Source organism: Myiozetetes cayanensis, unplaced genomic scaffold (genome assembly GCF_022539395.1).
Source record: "Myiozetetes cayanensis isolate MyiCay16 unplaced genomic scaffold, myiCay2020 scf5-8, whole genome shotgun sequence".
Lineage (NCBI taxonomy): Eukaryota > Metazoa > Chordata > Aves > Passeriformes > Tyrannidae > Myiozetetes > Myiozetetes cayanensis.
This window is the reverse complement of record NW_026087742.1, coordinates 32206084-32221314: the sequence shown is the minus strand read 5'-3', so window position 1 is coordinate 32221314 and position 15231 is coordinate 32206084. Positions and strand designations below refer to the sequence as shown.

At 39.6% G+C, this 15231-nt stretch overlaps 1 protein-coding gene across 9 annotated transcripts in view; it reads right to left on the bottom strand.

Annotated features, from left to right (window-relative positions):
- Positions 1 to 14622, bottom strand: part of PICALM (phosphatidylinositol binding clathrin assembly protein) — a 67030-nt gene extending 52408 nt beyond the window's left edge. For 3 of the 9 annotated variants that reach the window (XM_050332311.1, XM_050332312.1, XM_050332315.1), the window contains exon 1: positions 14328 to 14622. In XM_050332311.1, the coding sequence (XP_050188268.1) occupies positions 14328 to 14457 (130 nt within the window). In that variant the 5' untranslated portion in view covers positions 14458 to 14622. The remainder of the gene's footprint in view (positions 1 to 14327) is intronic. The other 6 variants (XM_050332313.1, XM_050332314.1, XM_050332317.1 and 3 more) reach the window with 4 other exon arrangements.
- Between the last annotated feature and the right edge of the window lie 609 nt (positions 14623 to 15231).

The window sequence follows — 15231 nt, the reverse complement described above, 5'->3', positions numbered from 1 at the left end:
TACATTGAATATGTTACCATGCTGTTCTCTACCTTCCTCCCTGACAGAAACAGTGCTCAAGCATACTGTAAATAGTGCCCTTGCATACTGTATATTTTTGGTTATAGTATGCACTTAAAGCCCTTTTCCTTCTGCTCCAAAGAAACTTAATCTGTAAATATTCTACAGCTATTACACCTCCATGCAAGAAAAAACAAGTTGTGCTGATGGACGTGTGTTTAAAACTAAGACTTGTGAAACACATGTACAAGCTGCTATTGTACTACCAATAGTATGCAATCAGTCCTTGCAGATTGCTCTGGAATACCTCCCAGACTCACGCAAAGTACTAAAAGTGCTCTTACCTGGCAGCTTGCTAGCAGTGGTAGAGTAAAATTATTGCAGCCCAGCCTACTGGAACAAAGAAACCATTTTGTTAACAGCAGACACCACAGAAAAAAGATCCTCAATGAACTCAACTCTACTGTAGTTTTGCAGCAAGACGACTTATTTTTTCAAGGTGAGCCTTTACTGTAACTAGGGTTCATTTCACTATTTAACCTCCTCAATCCTGCCAGGAACTCCTGATCTTAACTTCACCTCACCTGGCTCACTGGTATTCAGATTGCACCTGTTAGAAAGTACACCCCCAGGTGGGCAAAGTACCTATCATAGAACCATAGAATGGTTTAGGTTGGAAGGGACCTTAAAGATCATCTCGTTCCAACACCCCCACTATGGGCAGGGATGCCATTCATGATCAGGCTGCTCAAAGCCTCATCAAACCTAGCCTCGAACACTTGAAGGGATCCACAATCTCTCCGGGCAAGGTGTTGCAGTGCTTCACCATCCTCTGAGTAGAGAGTTTCTTCCTAATATCCAACCTAAACCTGCCCTCTGCCAGTTTAAAGCCATTCCCCCTTGTCCTGTCAGTATCTGCCTGTATAAAAACTTCCTCTCCCTCCTTTTTATAATCCCCCTCCAGGTACTGGAATGCTGCAATAGGTCTTCCTGAAGCCTTCACATCTCCATGCTGAACAACTCCACCTCTCTCATCCCGTGCCACCTTCCGACACCTGTGGCTGCCTTGATCCTGCATTACAGAACAGCAAACGGAGAAAATATGCCCGACTTCCAAGCACAGCACATTTTGTCAGTTAACACTTCCAGCACAGTTTCTAAATCTAAATATACGTATCTTCTAAATATACAAAGCATTCACACAAGTGTAATTTAGGTATTTCTTAGATGTTTAGCTTCTGCATTCCTTTACTCTAAAATACACACCAGAAGTAATTTTGTAGTAGTGATGTACCACCACTCTCCAGCATAGTGAAACTGAAACCACCACCTACCATTAACACCAGTCTGACCTCCTGCCACCACATCTCACTGAACAGATTCTCAAGCCAAAAAATTCAAGACCTTTGTAATTTTAGAACTAATCACACACATGTAATTCACGTTATTTTCCCTTTGAACAGCAGTGCTGCATCTTTAATTAGACAGTTTAACAGACAAAACCAAAGATAAGAAAAAACCAAAACCATCTGATCTTTCCTACTTCAATATACTTGTCTCATTTCAGTAGCTCAGAAGTCTTACTCACTCTGTTTGGAATGTCTGTTCTTCTCTCCCATTTTAAAATAAGACTTTGGGAATTAAATTTCTTTCTGAACAGAATCTCACTTAGAGCAAGAATAGCACATTTTTCCTGAATGCCTTTGGGAGTTGTCAGGAAGCATGTATTTAAGTTAAAGGAGTTATGCCTCTGTATTTGCCTATCTCCATCAATGCTGAAACTGTCGATGAACGTGTGTTACACCCACCTCCTTGCAGCAAAGTTTCCCAGTCTGATAATGACCTTCTCTATATCAGAGTTTTTCCAGTTTCCAGAAAGCACTCATGGCAAAGTGAATCTTCTACTATGCAGCCTCCCAGACTGCATAAGGCCGGCAATACACTAAGTGTTCTGGCGTCCTCAGCAAATCGGAAATTATATAGGACAATAAATTCAATTTAACCATAAAAATATTGAAATGCATGGTAGAACATATTTCTTGGTAGATATCACCCTCTACAGCTTCACCTACAGTAAAGGGAAAAAAAAAAAAACCACAACAAAAAAAACCCACCCAAACAAAACAAAAAAATAAACCAGACATACAATTTTGTGGAAATACACTTCTTCTTGCCACAAGTTCACACTAGTATATTGTAGGAAACAGCTGTACTGTCAAGAGATTCTAATGGTGCAGCAGCATCTACTACAGGTCCTTCTCCCCTTACAGTATATTGGTTAGAAACCAATTGCTTTTCATGTAATTACACAGAGTAGCAAAATTAACGTAATAAAGGGGAAAAATCTGGCAAACTTTTGCACCTAACACAAAGGAAGCTTAAGATATACTATAAAATGGTATGATTACTACATAATGCTCTTCCACCATCATAAAGATGCAAAAATGACCAAGTAATTTGGTTTCATTTTAATATAGGAAGTATCACAAGCACAATACGTAAACTTACTGCAAGTGGTACATTTCCCAGTATATAAGAAATAGAAGGAAGCCCATATTATTTAGTTGAGGTTTTTTTAAATAGTGCTATTTATTACAAGATAGTGCTATATGCTTTTCCTTATAAATAGCACAATGCTCACACACTGGAGAAAATCACCTTAGATGATAGGCTTTAGCCCACATTCTTACTATGGATAAACACCTCATGCTACAATCCAGTTGTGCAATATTTCCTATTTTGTATGGATAACCTGTGTATCTTACTTTTCCACTGATCTCCCAGGAAATACATCCAGTAGTGTCCTGTCAGATGATCACTTACTGTTATAGCTGACTAAACAGAGTTTAACAGGTCCAAATTAAAACTGTAGCTCTGATTTAATGGTTTATAAACAATAAGTAGCCCTACAAAACTGGAAAAAGCTAAAAAGATGAGAAAATAATGCAAGTTAAAAAATCATGCTGCTAATAAGTGACAAAACACAGATTTCATGAAGGAGCTTTGCTAAGGAATATTTTTTTTCCTTGTAGTTTCTATAAAAGAAGCTGGTCAATCCCAAACTAGTAATCCTCAGTACTGTAAACTAAAAACTCTTGCCCAAAGGTTGCTGCAAAGATTTCCTTACCAAATATCTCAGTTAACAGACCAAGGAGAAAGCAATTTAAAATATTTGCCTATTATATCATACAGTGCATTTTCTTACAGGGGAAAAAAAAATTGACAAATTATCTAAATGTGCAAAGCAGCATATCCTCAAACTTCGAATATTTTGTTCAGTGAAAATCCAACACCAACCTTCTCCTACAAAGTGACCAGCAGAACAACACACAGAATAGCAAAGGTTTACACAGTTAGGTACCTGAGGTAACATCTCAGAGATCAAATAGGCCAAATTTTGTACTCCACAGTGTCATATAAAACAGTCTGAACACACAATTTTGCAAAATGTGTCTGAGATTTATCTTTCTCTATAGTGAAAATCCAAAATAATAGTCTGCACACCAGACATTTGTATATGACTTCTGTCTGCTCCTAAGTGGGATTAAGCTACATTTTTTCCCCATTGGGAATAGGAGAAAGAAGCGTAACAAAAAACCATGGAGCTGCTCCTTCCATGCCAACCTATTTGGTGACATGCAAAATTCTGTCATTTGGGCTAAAAAAATGTCACTACTTTCTGAACTATGATTTCTTAAGCAACTATAAGAGTTCAAGAAACATGGATTTAGAGCACTTCTTGCAGCCATTTTAGTAAAAGCTCCATCAATTCCATACCATCTATTTCACTCTTTGCACTTAAAGTAGGTGAACTCATTAAAGGAGATTTGTCGCTGACAGCCACTTTCATACCTTTTCTTTTGGCTAATACTGGTTCAGATTTTGACATGAACTGTTAGAAAACTGGATAAAGCAAAGCACCAGAGCTAAAAAAAAATTACTTCTCTACTCCATCAAAGCACAGGTTTTACCACAAAACTGTTCCGACTGACACTCATGTACTGTAAGTGTGCAGTTCTCTCATGAAGGAAGGCAGTCAAGCAAAAGTACAGCTAAATTCTTCCATTCTATTAATAGAAATGTTGGAAATGCCTGCCTAATTTAGCTTTTACTTCCTTCTTCAATTTAGACTAACATCTCCCATGAGATATTTGGAGCTCTCTGACCAAACAAAACTCACTCTGGCTCATCCAATTACATCTTAAATGCACATTTGAACAGCACCTTTATACAATGGCACAACAAAACCATCCCTCACAGCCCACATCAGAGCTGCTCAGAGTAATAATTTTAAAATATACTGTGATAGAGGTTAGGATGGAGCAGAAATGATATTCATTTAACATGGAGGGTGAAAGTGAAGCTGAATTTTTCCAGCATCATGCACTAACCATTACTGATTTTCAATAGCTACAGCCAAGGACCTTACAAAGGAGAACCCATCCTCTTATAGCAAGACTGTTATGTCTGAGTTTCATAAATCCAGATCAGCTCTTTCCTTCATCCCCCAGTTTTAGAGCACTTCATAAGTTATCAAGTTTCAAAGTTTCAGAGCAAACTTGGAGTTCAAACTCCTAAGTTTGAAACTGGATGGGTAAGAGAAATTATACACAGAAAGAACTTCTCAGTATCCACAGCTTTCAGACAGGAATTTCTCTATTTACCATGCACAAAGACATGTCCCTATCACAAATAGCCTCTAAGATAAACTAAAGCCAAGAACAGAAGTAAATAACATCTGCCTTTCAGTCTTCAGTAAAAAGAAAAATACCTTCAGCCAGATTATATCCTTAAAATGAAACTGTTTCAGAATAAAAGCTCAAAAAAGACAAAAAATAGTTATTTAATTTGCTTCAAAGTAAGGTTTGTTCACTGGTTAAAACTTCAGGGAGCTAAAAAGAATATGAAGCTGTAGTAAAACTAGGTGTTAAGACATCTTGTGTCAGCCCTACTATATACCAAGACCACATTCCTGTCCGCTAAGACTCCTCATTACAGTTTAAAATAAGGACAAAAGCATCTCCTCCAGCACACTGTATTTTACTTACAGATCATTAAATATGAAGAAAGTCTCCTCAAAAACGGTGTGTAAACAAAAAGCAAAATAAAAAAATCCAACAAAACAAAAGAGAAAATCAGCCCCTGGAAATGCATTCATTTCATATTCATAACAATGAAATCCCAAGTATCAGAGGTTAAACTAACTGAGCTGTTCCCTAGTATTTGAGAACTAACACAAAATGTTCTTTGGATTTCCATCCACTTGCACACCAGATTCAGCACTGAAACAAACTTCACGTATGCCAGATTTTTAATGCAGAGTAACCTACTCAGAAATTGACTTATGTTTGAGCTTTAATTACATTTGACAGGCTAAATGATTGCGGCAAAGCATTTCAGTTGAACAGGTCTGGAAGACAATTCGGGCTAGCTCCTTATTAACTATCAAGAACCTAAAAATAGAAGCCTGTGTCCAGACCACCGTTTTCCTCAAAGCCCAACACAGTGTGCTAGTCCCTGCATGTCACAGCTTACAGGTAGGAGTTGTGCATCCTGAGCTTTTCCATTCAACATCTAATCAAATGTGGCGACTTACTATGCATCACATATCCTTATTATAAATAACTACAGCCCATAATGCAGAGGTGGTCATATTTAGTTTCCACTGATTCTTTTTTCATTCATACGATTAAAATCTACTTCATGTGTATTTTTGATATTCTAAATTTTATTCTGGAGTGCTACACTGTGACATTCATGGCTGAAATGCAAGCACTGTGGGGAGAAATAACCCCTAATGAATTTAAGATAAGTTATTAGCATATAACAGAAAAACTGATTTAAAGGATAATAAATCCAAATTCAGTCATTTTAATAAAAATAATCTAACGAGAACATATCAATGAAAGCACTGACATGGACTGTCATCCTGAGAATTAATTAAAAATTAAAATCTACCTAAGGATTTCAGTATATTTCTACAGAGTAAACAAACTTGGCTTGTCAAGAGAAAAAAGAACACAAGTATATTGTTCAAAAAGACCTTTTTCTTATTTACCTGCAACTATGATTTGAACAGTGCTAGTTGTGGTTCATGATGAATAAAGAGCAAGTAAATTAACTGACTTTCACCTCTAAAACTTACAAAGTGATGTAACCATTTACGTAAATATTAAACTTAAGTGCCCCTTTTAAGACAGAAGAAAAGAATGAAGGTATGTCATGAGTAAGCAGGACTTAACGAAGCCAGCTTTGCATCAATCCAGAAATGAAAAACTGCTTTGTGAACTACAGCAGTATATATGTATGTAGCTGCAATATATAATCAAGTAGATATTCCTAACAGACTGATTTTTAATTAAAGTTATTTTTAATCTCTTTATAACAGTATACATGCTGAATTTTGAACACCAGTGGTTTTTGGTAAATAGAAAAAGGGACAGAATTAAATCAAATCAAATGACACCATTCTCTGTATGGAGGCTTCACCACCACAATAGTTTAAACAACTTTCAACACTTCACATAAAAAATAAGGTCGGATCCAGAATACACAGAATTATGGATCAGAAAAAGTCAAAGTTTGAAATAGGTTGCAATGATGGCTGAAACTATTATGGTCATATTGGGCAGGGAGGAGGGGAAAGGGGATAAATCAAATTCAAGTGTGACCCCATTTCCAACTAAATATTGACCCATTTGTCAGCAAGAGCAGAGCCAAATAAACCAGTACAACTGCAAACAAATGTAGGTGAAATGACCCTGTGACTTCTGAACATATGGGAAGAGAGGGACACACTACCTAACTAAACCCAATACAAAAAGCACACATTTGAATGGTAGAAGACAGGTACAGAAACACTGCCATGTCATTTTACAGCTCAGCATCCACCCCACAAGAAACTAAACACTACCAACAGCAAAACAAGTTACAAGCAACCCTTAAGAATGCCAAAGAACATGAAGATTTCTACTTTTTCATAGTCAAAACATTCAACCTTCTCATCTGGCAGACAGAGTAGCAAGTCACAGACAACCAGAACTGCTCTGAGTGGATTTACAGACAGATTAAAGGCAAATAGTTGTGGGGTTGTTTTTTGTTGGTTTTTTTTTTTTTTTTTTAATAAAACAGGTATTTAAAACACGTTTACTTCTGTTTGTAGCCTGAGCTTAGTTTAAAACTTTGTATGAAACCAACTCCAGGTCTGGAAATCCAGTTTACTATTGTAACTTCAGAAACTTATGCCATGCAGATGAATCCCACTGGGTTGGTTTGGGTTTGATGGGGTTTAGGGATTTTTTGAACAGAAGTAATTAAGGAATGATATGAATCTCATTATAACCTTTTTTCAAATGGATAAAAGAATATCCTTTTTACAACTTATTAATACAGAAAACTTTTTTATACACTAAATATTTTACTAGGAAATAGTTTTATTAAGGATTCACAATTTGTGCTTTAAAACGTATTAGCTATTAAAAAATCTACAAAGGTTACAAACAATAGAGATACTTTGTTGATGTCATAACACACAGCCAAGCAAGTGGAATAGCTGAGCTACAAGCTACTGCAAGTACCATACTTAGAGTAAATATGTGAAATAGGAGCAGTTTCAACCCGTGCAAACTTCTCACTTCCCACATCAGCAAACTAATCACTCCTCCCAGAACGGCCCTGCTGCTACAGCATACGGATGTTGTGACTGAAGGACTTGCTTGGGAGGAAGCAATAAAGGACATTAAGTGAAGACTTCAAAAGTGGTTTTCAGGAGAAAAGGAAAAAGGGGTTGATGTCAAGAACTTCTCCTCAGTAAGTTACCATAGGTCTGAATGAAATTATGTAGAAGAGCTCAGAATGAATACAAAACTTGTGGTTTGGGGTTTCTTTCTTATTTTATTTTAGACTACTTATGTCATGACATGAACTAGAATCTCTGGATTTCCCTTTAAGTCACCACTGTTCACTCCAGTAAATTCCCTTATGCTTCATTCTATGAATTACCACACCCAAGTTAAATTTTGGTGTAGATCTTGTTATTTTACACATTCTGTTTGGAGGTAAAACTTATAAAAGCTTAGTTTATCCTTGTATAATATTGCAAATTATCCAGATAAGCATTACTTTAACAAAGCTCCTTTAGCAAAACAGCGCAGGAGATGTTTAGTCACACTCAGAAAATCCAGCGCATTTGCTAAATCTGCATGAAATGCTTAACTTCATTAAGTTATTCTCACACAGTTAAATACAGCTTAGTTCTCTAATTTCTCAAATCCCTATACCCGATTTGTCATATATTACTCATAACTTGGATTTACCGTTAGCCGACTTGAGAGCGCCACACATTAGCTCTGAACTTACTAATACTATTTTTACATTTAGAAACTACCAGCTAATTAAGAAAGCTCTGATATAAACCTAGGGGTAAAAATACAACCTACAACTGTATTTCTTCTTCCTCTGAGTTTATAAGGATACAGAGTTACTAAGAGTAACTCCGCCCCTTCACGATCTTAATTCATAGTAGAGAGAACTGCTACAAGAGCAAGGAAAACATCAAACCCAACAGTTTTATACAACAAAAGCCTTTTTCCACTTGATTGCATATTTTTTTGCCAGTTACTTCCTGGTTACTTCTAATTGGGTGCATACATCATCAGTGATAAAATCTCTCTTCCACCTAAATCTTTGCAAGGTAACATTAAGCTCCAAATTACAACTACTCCCAGAGCTAAGATCTCAACCAGCAGGAAATTTAAATGGTTAAATTCACATACTCATGGACAAAAGAACAAAACAAAACAAAAAAACCAAACCCAAAACATCACACTAAAACCCCCAAAAACCCCAGTTTTTCAACACAAAGCAAAGTTTGCAGGAGAAGAGTTTGCTAAAATACTCAAAAGTAAGAACACATACTTGATATTATTGCTTTAAACTTGTATTACAAACTATCTGGAAATGTTTAATAATTGTTCCACTACAGGACTTCAAGATTTTATAAACAAGTCATTTACAATACTTACCTGATTTCTTCTAACATGCTTGAGGAACAGCTACTTAACAGTTTACAGAAAATAAGAGTGCACATATCCTACCAGTAGTAAACCAGTGTGCTATTTTTAAAGTATCAATTAATGTTTGAGATGTTTAGACTGAAAATATTTAAAGGTATTCAGAAATTTAAACTTAAGAAGGCTGTTTAAAAAATTAACCTTTCAAATACACAAGGTGTCTCTGCTTCAGAAAACATGTTGCATTTTCCAGGGGGAGCATGATGCCAGTAACATTTTACAAGTGAACCTTCCCAGAATTCTACCATCATCAACAGATGATGCACTTCACATGAGGCAACATATACAAAGCAAAAACGGGAAGCTTTAAATTCCATGTTGGATAAGTCATCTCTTTTGTATTATGATGCAAACTAGCGTTACTTTGTGAGCCAAGTCATTAGGAACAACTTAAAAGTTTCACATCTACAAATCAAAAACTGACTTTAGGATTAGAAACTGAAGACTCAAATAGATCATTAGGTCACAAGCTGAACTGCAAAAGAATGCCTCTCCCAGGCGTCACTTTTAGAAGAGATGACTGCATCACTTAAAAAAAAAAAAAAAGAATGAAAATAAATAAAAAACACCCCACCACTAGAGCTACAGCCCAAAGTTACATTACACCTGAATAGTCACAGCTTATGGGAAATAATGGCAGTATGGAGATTCACAGTAAGCTGATTGCAGGTGTCCTACAGCTTTTCCTCCTTAGCTCCTGCCTCTTACTTCATCCAAAGTAGAATATTGCTTCAGGCTAAGTAAAATAAAACAACAGCTGCACAACTAAATGGCTATTCTTTCTGCAAATGAGCAGCTGTGGTAGAAAATTGGCCCTCTGGCAGAGTAGAAGAGTATGATAGTGCTCATACTACTAAAAGGCACAAACAAATATTCCAAAGGAATTCTAATGAAAAGAAAGAAAAAAGTTGGCTAAAGAAGAAATGATGAAGGAATCACAGAAGAACTCAGAAAGAAAAATTAGTACTTCAAAAGAAAGTCGTAATAATGCAATTATCTGTATTTGAAATAATTACAGTTACACAGAACATTTCTAAGCAAAAATAACAATGGGCTGCCTCCAGAAATTTGAAGTCAACTATAAAATGGGAAGCAAAGCCACAAGAAACTTCAGGTAATTCTGCCAAAACCAGAGACAAAATATGAATTTCTTGAAGTACTACAGTACCATAAAAGGAACATGGGTAATCTGTTTCTACTGGAGAACACAGAAGTATCCACAGACACCAGGAGTTAATTCACCACATCACTGAAACAACTCAGTTACACTTCTGCATGTAAAGGGAAGAGAACACTGAAGACGCTGGTTTTCCCAGCTTTTTTACAAATCTCTTGGGTGATACAGGGAAAAGCAATGATCTTTATCCCTCAGTTTTACAAGTTACCCTCTTCATACCATCCCATTCTGAAACAGAAGCTGTCACCAGAACAGACACGAAGCAAATCTTTAGCTGGACTTTTATCTGTGCTAGTAAATAGCCTCTAGACAAAGTCAAAACAGCTGACACTAGGGACTTGGGAAATAAGTTCCCAACAAGCTCCCTTAAGTTTACTTTCACTTACACAGCTTCTCACAGACATCTACCCAACACAGGGCAAGGTTCTGCTTTACTGTCTTCCTTAAAAATACACATTTTCCTTCACAATAAGAAGTCAAGGAAGTTACACTCTGGCATAATTATAGAGATTTCCTGTTAAGAATGGATAATTACAGCATCACAACTTCCTTCCAAGCCATCCATCCACATTCTCCTCTAAAGAGCAATACTCCATTAGCTACCAGAAGATAGGGTCACTATGCTGTACTCAATAAAGAACCCAACCCCAAGTGTGTATCACAACAAATCCGTTTTAAGTACACTCCACAAAATGCACACGCACACAAACACTTTTATGCTGCTGAGCTATCACTGCTACAGCAGTTTCACTGAAGCAACCTAGTGAAATCTATTTGGCATTAACTAGGTATCTTCACGTATTCCTAATTATGATTATCCACCACACATACACACACAAGAACACCTCCTCATCATAATCACGTAAAAAAGGAGTGAAACTTGGAAACAAGTTTTCCAGCGCCATTTATATTCAAACAAACTAAAGTCCTTGTTCTTAGCATCGCTATACAGCGCTCAACATGGCGACAAAAAGCCAACTTGAAAGAAAGGGTTGTATAAATCTCAGCATGCAAGGTTAAACCCACAAACCAGTTTAGAGCTCTCACTGCTCAGAGAGGTGTGAAAATTAGGACAAAGTCCTAGTGAAACTGGGTTTTCCGTAAAAGAGATTTCATGAACTATACTTTCAGGGTTCCAAGACTATTAAACCCATCTGATTTCTGTAAAACAAGGAATCCACCATTACAAAAGCAGCACCTAGATTACCAAACAGCATCCTTATCCCAGCCGAAGGACTGGACTTTCAAAACAGGACAAAAAAAATACATTGTGAGTTCAAGTATACAACCTCAAGATGATGTTTTTACCTATCATAAGTCAACGTGAAAATTAAAATTCTTTCTCCCTCAAACCAAACAAGCAACTAAGCTTTGTAATGGGAGAGAAAGAGAACTCTTTGAAGTAATTATATTTTAACCATTACTGGCTAAGAAAAGAATGCCTTTTTACCTTTGTTGATTATTATGGTAACTGTCACTGAGGGAAATACACAGGGAATACATGAACCTAGAATAGCGAACACTTCAGTTTTGGCTCTCCATACACAGTGAGGAGCAAGATAAATAAGGATAGGAATAATCACGTGCATGAGTACCTCTGCTGGCTTTCCCCTCATTCATATGAGTTAACATGAGGCTGAGCTACTTAAAAGTGTTCATGACAGCCCAATCTTAATGAAGAAAGAATTTCAGTAACAGGACAGTCAGAGATCTTGAGTTCTGTACAAGAAATACAGAGACCATATTAACAATAAGCTATCATGATCACAGAGAATGCTACGGAACTAAGACTTCATTACAGGACAGTATAGGAAAACTCAGCTTATCCACTCACACAGGACACAACGAAGTAAGTTTTAACTGTATTGTCACAATAAGCAATAATAAGGAAAATATTTAAGTAACATGCTGCCTATGAAGACTGGTATATTAACTGTCATTCACAGTGAGATGTCAGTTCAAAGGACTCACCTGGTTAAACTGTTTGTTGTAAAAGTGAGATATGTACAAATAATTCAGAGGTGGGCTTGAGTCACAGCCTGGGCAAAAAAAATTTATTTTAAACATATAACCATAAAGGGTATGAAAAAAGAAAACGTTCAAAACACAAGACCATGTGTCATTTCCTGATGCCAGGAACACAGACTCCTAACAAACATATTAGGGGAAGCATATAAAACTTATCTACTCATGATCTATTTTAACTGCTAAAAAAAAGACTAGTAGTAAAACTAATTAAAAAAAAAAAAGTTTGCTTTGCTCTGATAAAAGAATTCTCAGAGAGAGGCAGAAATTAGAACTTGTGAATATCTAGAGTAGAAAAAGGAGACACAGAAATGGTCTTCTCATCCAGCAACTACCAGACAGCTTTCTAAGGAAGTCCAGGCATCCTTCTGCAGCAGCAGCCTGGAGGTCTCAATTAGGATGTCCCCTAGTAGCCCTGCTCAGAACACCACCCTCTTACACACCCCTCCACCCCAATCTGCAGAGCAGTTTTCTGGCCAGATTGATGTTCTTTTTCATAAAGCTTATGGCATGAAATAATTCAGCTCCTAAACTCCTTATTACTGAAACTGTACTTTTAGCACTATTACAGGCTAAACCTGACAAAGTTTGTTTTCCAGAAAGCCTCAGTTCTGCTGTGTGAAATCCAGTAACATCACAATTTCATACATAAACCATATGACAAGGTGTTTTCTCCACCTTCTTTGTGCCCAAATTTCCTCAGTGTTCTAACACCCCTGGCTGACCAAAAATAACAAAGTCACTCAGTTACTACCATCTTCAGGCAAGAGATTAAATGGATGAGGGAATACCAGAACTAAACAGAGGCAGCTGTTCTGGAGCTACCCTAAAAAACTGATCACATCCCTCTCTGGTACTTGCAAAACAAGCACTTCTTAAACCTTTAATACAGATACATTTTGGTAGAAAGAAGAAAGAACTACAGCACAATTAATCCTAGTACTGTCATCTGGTCTTCTCATTTGGATACAGAGCGATTCAGAAGGCACAAATTCAAGATGCATGAAGACTCAACCTTCTCCTCACAGATGTGGGTGGGAGGAAAGGAGAAAGCACACATATAGAAGGCATAGACACACATATCTATCCAGTATCTTTTGTGATATATTGGGGGAAGTGAAGCAGGGGGGGGTGTCCTTAAAAGGCCTAGAATAAACAGATGCAAGATAATCAGGTATTCAAGCCAAGAACTTCCTCAGTCCTATGACCTTACAGCTTAGTGGAAGATACACTAATGTGAACTTTAGTGCTTATCATTCTCTTCATAATCACCTGGGTGGATCGGAGTTGATAGAAAACCTTTTAGGCCTTCCCACCTTCAACCTATTTTTAATAGAAGCTGAAAAATGGCCCATCCCTGTATGGGATGTTAAGTTTAGGTACTGAAGTTCTACAGAAGTCCTCTTAGATCCATCTTCCCAAGTGAATGAGACAGACTAGAAAGAAGAACTAGAAGAACATCCTTACTGAGAGAGATCTGCCCCTCAAGCATTCATTTCACATATTTTCCTATATGGAAGAGTTACGTGATTGATAGAGATGATTTTTTTTTTTCCTAGTAGACTACCTGGAAAAGAATTAAAATCACTGAACAGCTATTCCTTCCTGAAACTCCTGCACCTCCTCTTGAGAGTGGGGGAGTGCTGCCCCTAGCAAGACACAAATAAGATCAATTAGTAAGGAAATTGCAGCCCATTCCTCTGCGTGGCCTCCGTGGTTCTCGCTTCCCAAGAAAGGGGTATGGGGCAACTCCTGTCCTTCAGAAGCTCACACTGTCCAGGGCCCTGTGCATAGTGGAAGATCCAGCAAGGCCCCTTATGGAGAGCAGATACACTGAACAGCCTCTCTCCATCGCCACGTCCCCGATCCTACCCCCCCGCGCTCCGGGAAAGCCCGATGCTGGAACACAGAGCTCCTCCGCCCCAGGAGGCTCCCCGTCCCCACGAGGCCGGTGGGAAGGGCGGCAGCCCCGCAGCGGGACCCCGGGACAGGCCGGACAGCCTCGCTCCTCGGCGGAGAAAGCCCCCGAGCCGCCGCCCCCGCCCGGTACTCACAGTCCAGGTGCTTCTTCTTGGGGCCCATGACCTCGTGGGTCGTGGCCTTGCACACGGTCTTGGAGACGGCCGAGCCGGTCACGCTGTGCTGCGCCGCCGTGATGCGGTCGGTGAGGCTTTGGCCGGACATGGCGGGTTCGCTGGCGGCGCTGGAACCGAGCGCGGCTCCGCTCCCTCCTCAGGGGCCGGGACGGGAGGAGTCGCCGGAGGGACGGAGCTGCGCGGGCTCCTCACCCCGCCGTGCCGCAGGCGGCCCCCGCTCCGCCCTCAGGGACGGACCTGTCACCCGAGCAGGGACCCCTCCTCCTCCTCCTCCTCCCGCCCCCCTCCCCCGGCCGCCGTCCCCTCCCCCTGCGCGCCCGCCCGGCCGGGGACAGGGACACGCACTGGGCGCCGCAGGAAAATGGCGGCGGCCGAGGTCCTCCTCGGGCCTGGCCGGGCCTCTCCCGCCTCACGTGACCGCCCGGCGCCCCGCCCCGCGACACGCGCCGCCCCCCCAGCGCTGAGGGGCCCGGGGGGCGGGGTCCCCTCCCAGGGCGGGATCCCTGCCGGTGGCATCTCCCGATGGCATCCCCTCCTCCTGGCACCCCCTTCCCCTGGGCGGCACCCCCTGGCCTGGGGCACGCTCCCCTGGGGAGGGTCGGTGGGCCCCTGTTTGGATTCAGCGCAGGATAAAGTTTTCGTGGAGCGAGTGTGTGCGTGCGTGCGTGTGTGTGTGTGCGGGGAGGTTGTTCCACCTCTGAAAGAAGTAATTTTGTATTTCTCAGCCTTGAAGGTTTTTGTGGAAACTCCTTTCGGTGTCACCTTAGGCAAGGAAAAGCGTAAAGGGGAAAAAAAAAAAAAATCCGTTTGCAGGCAGCGAATGGTCCAGAGCTGTCTGGTTGCTGCGATCGGGCTTCTGTTC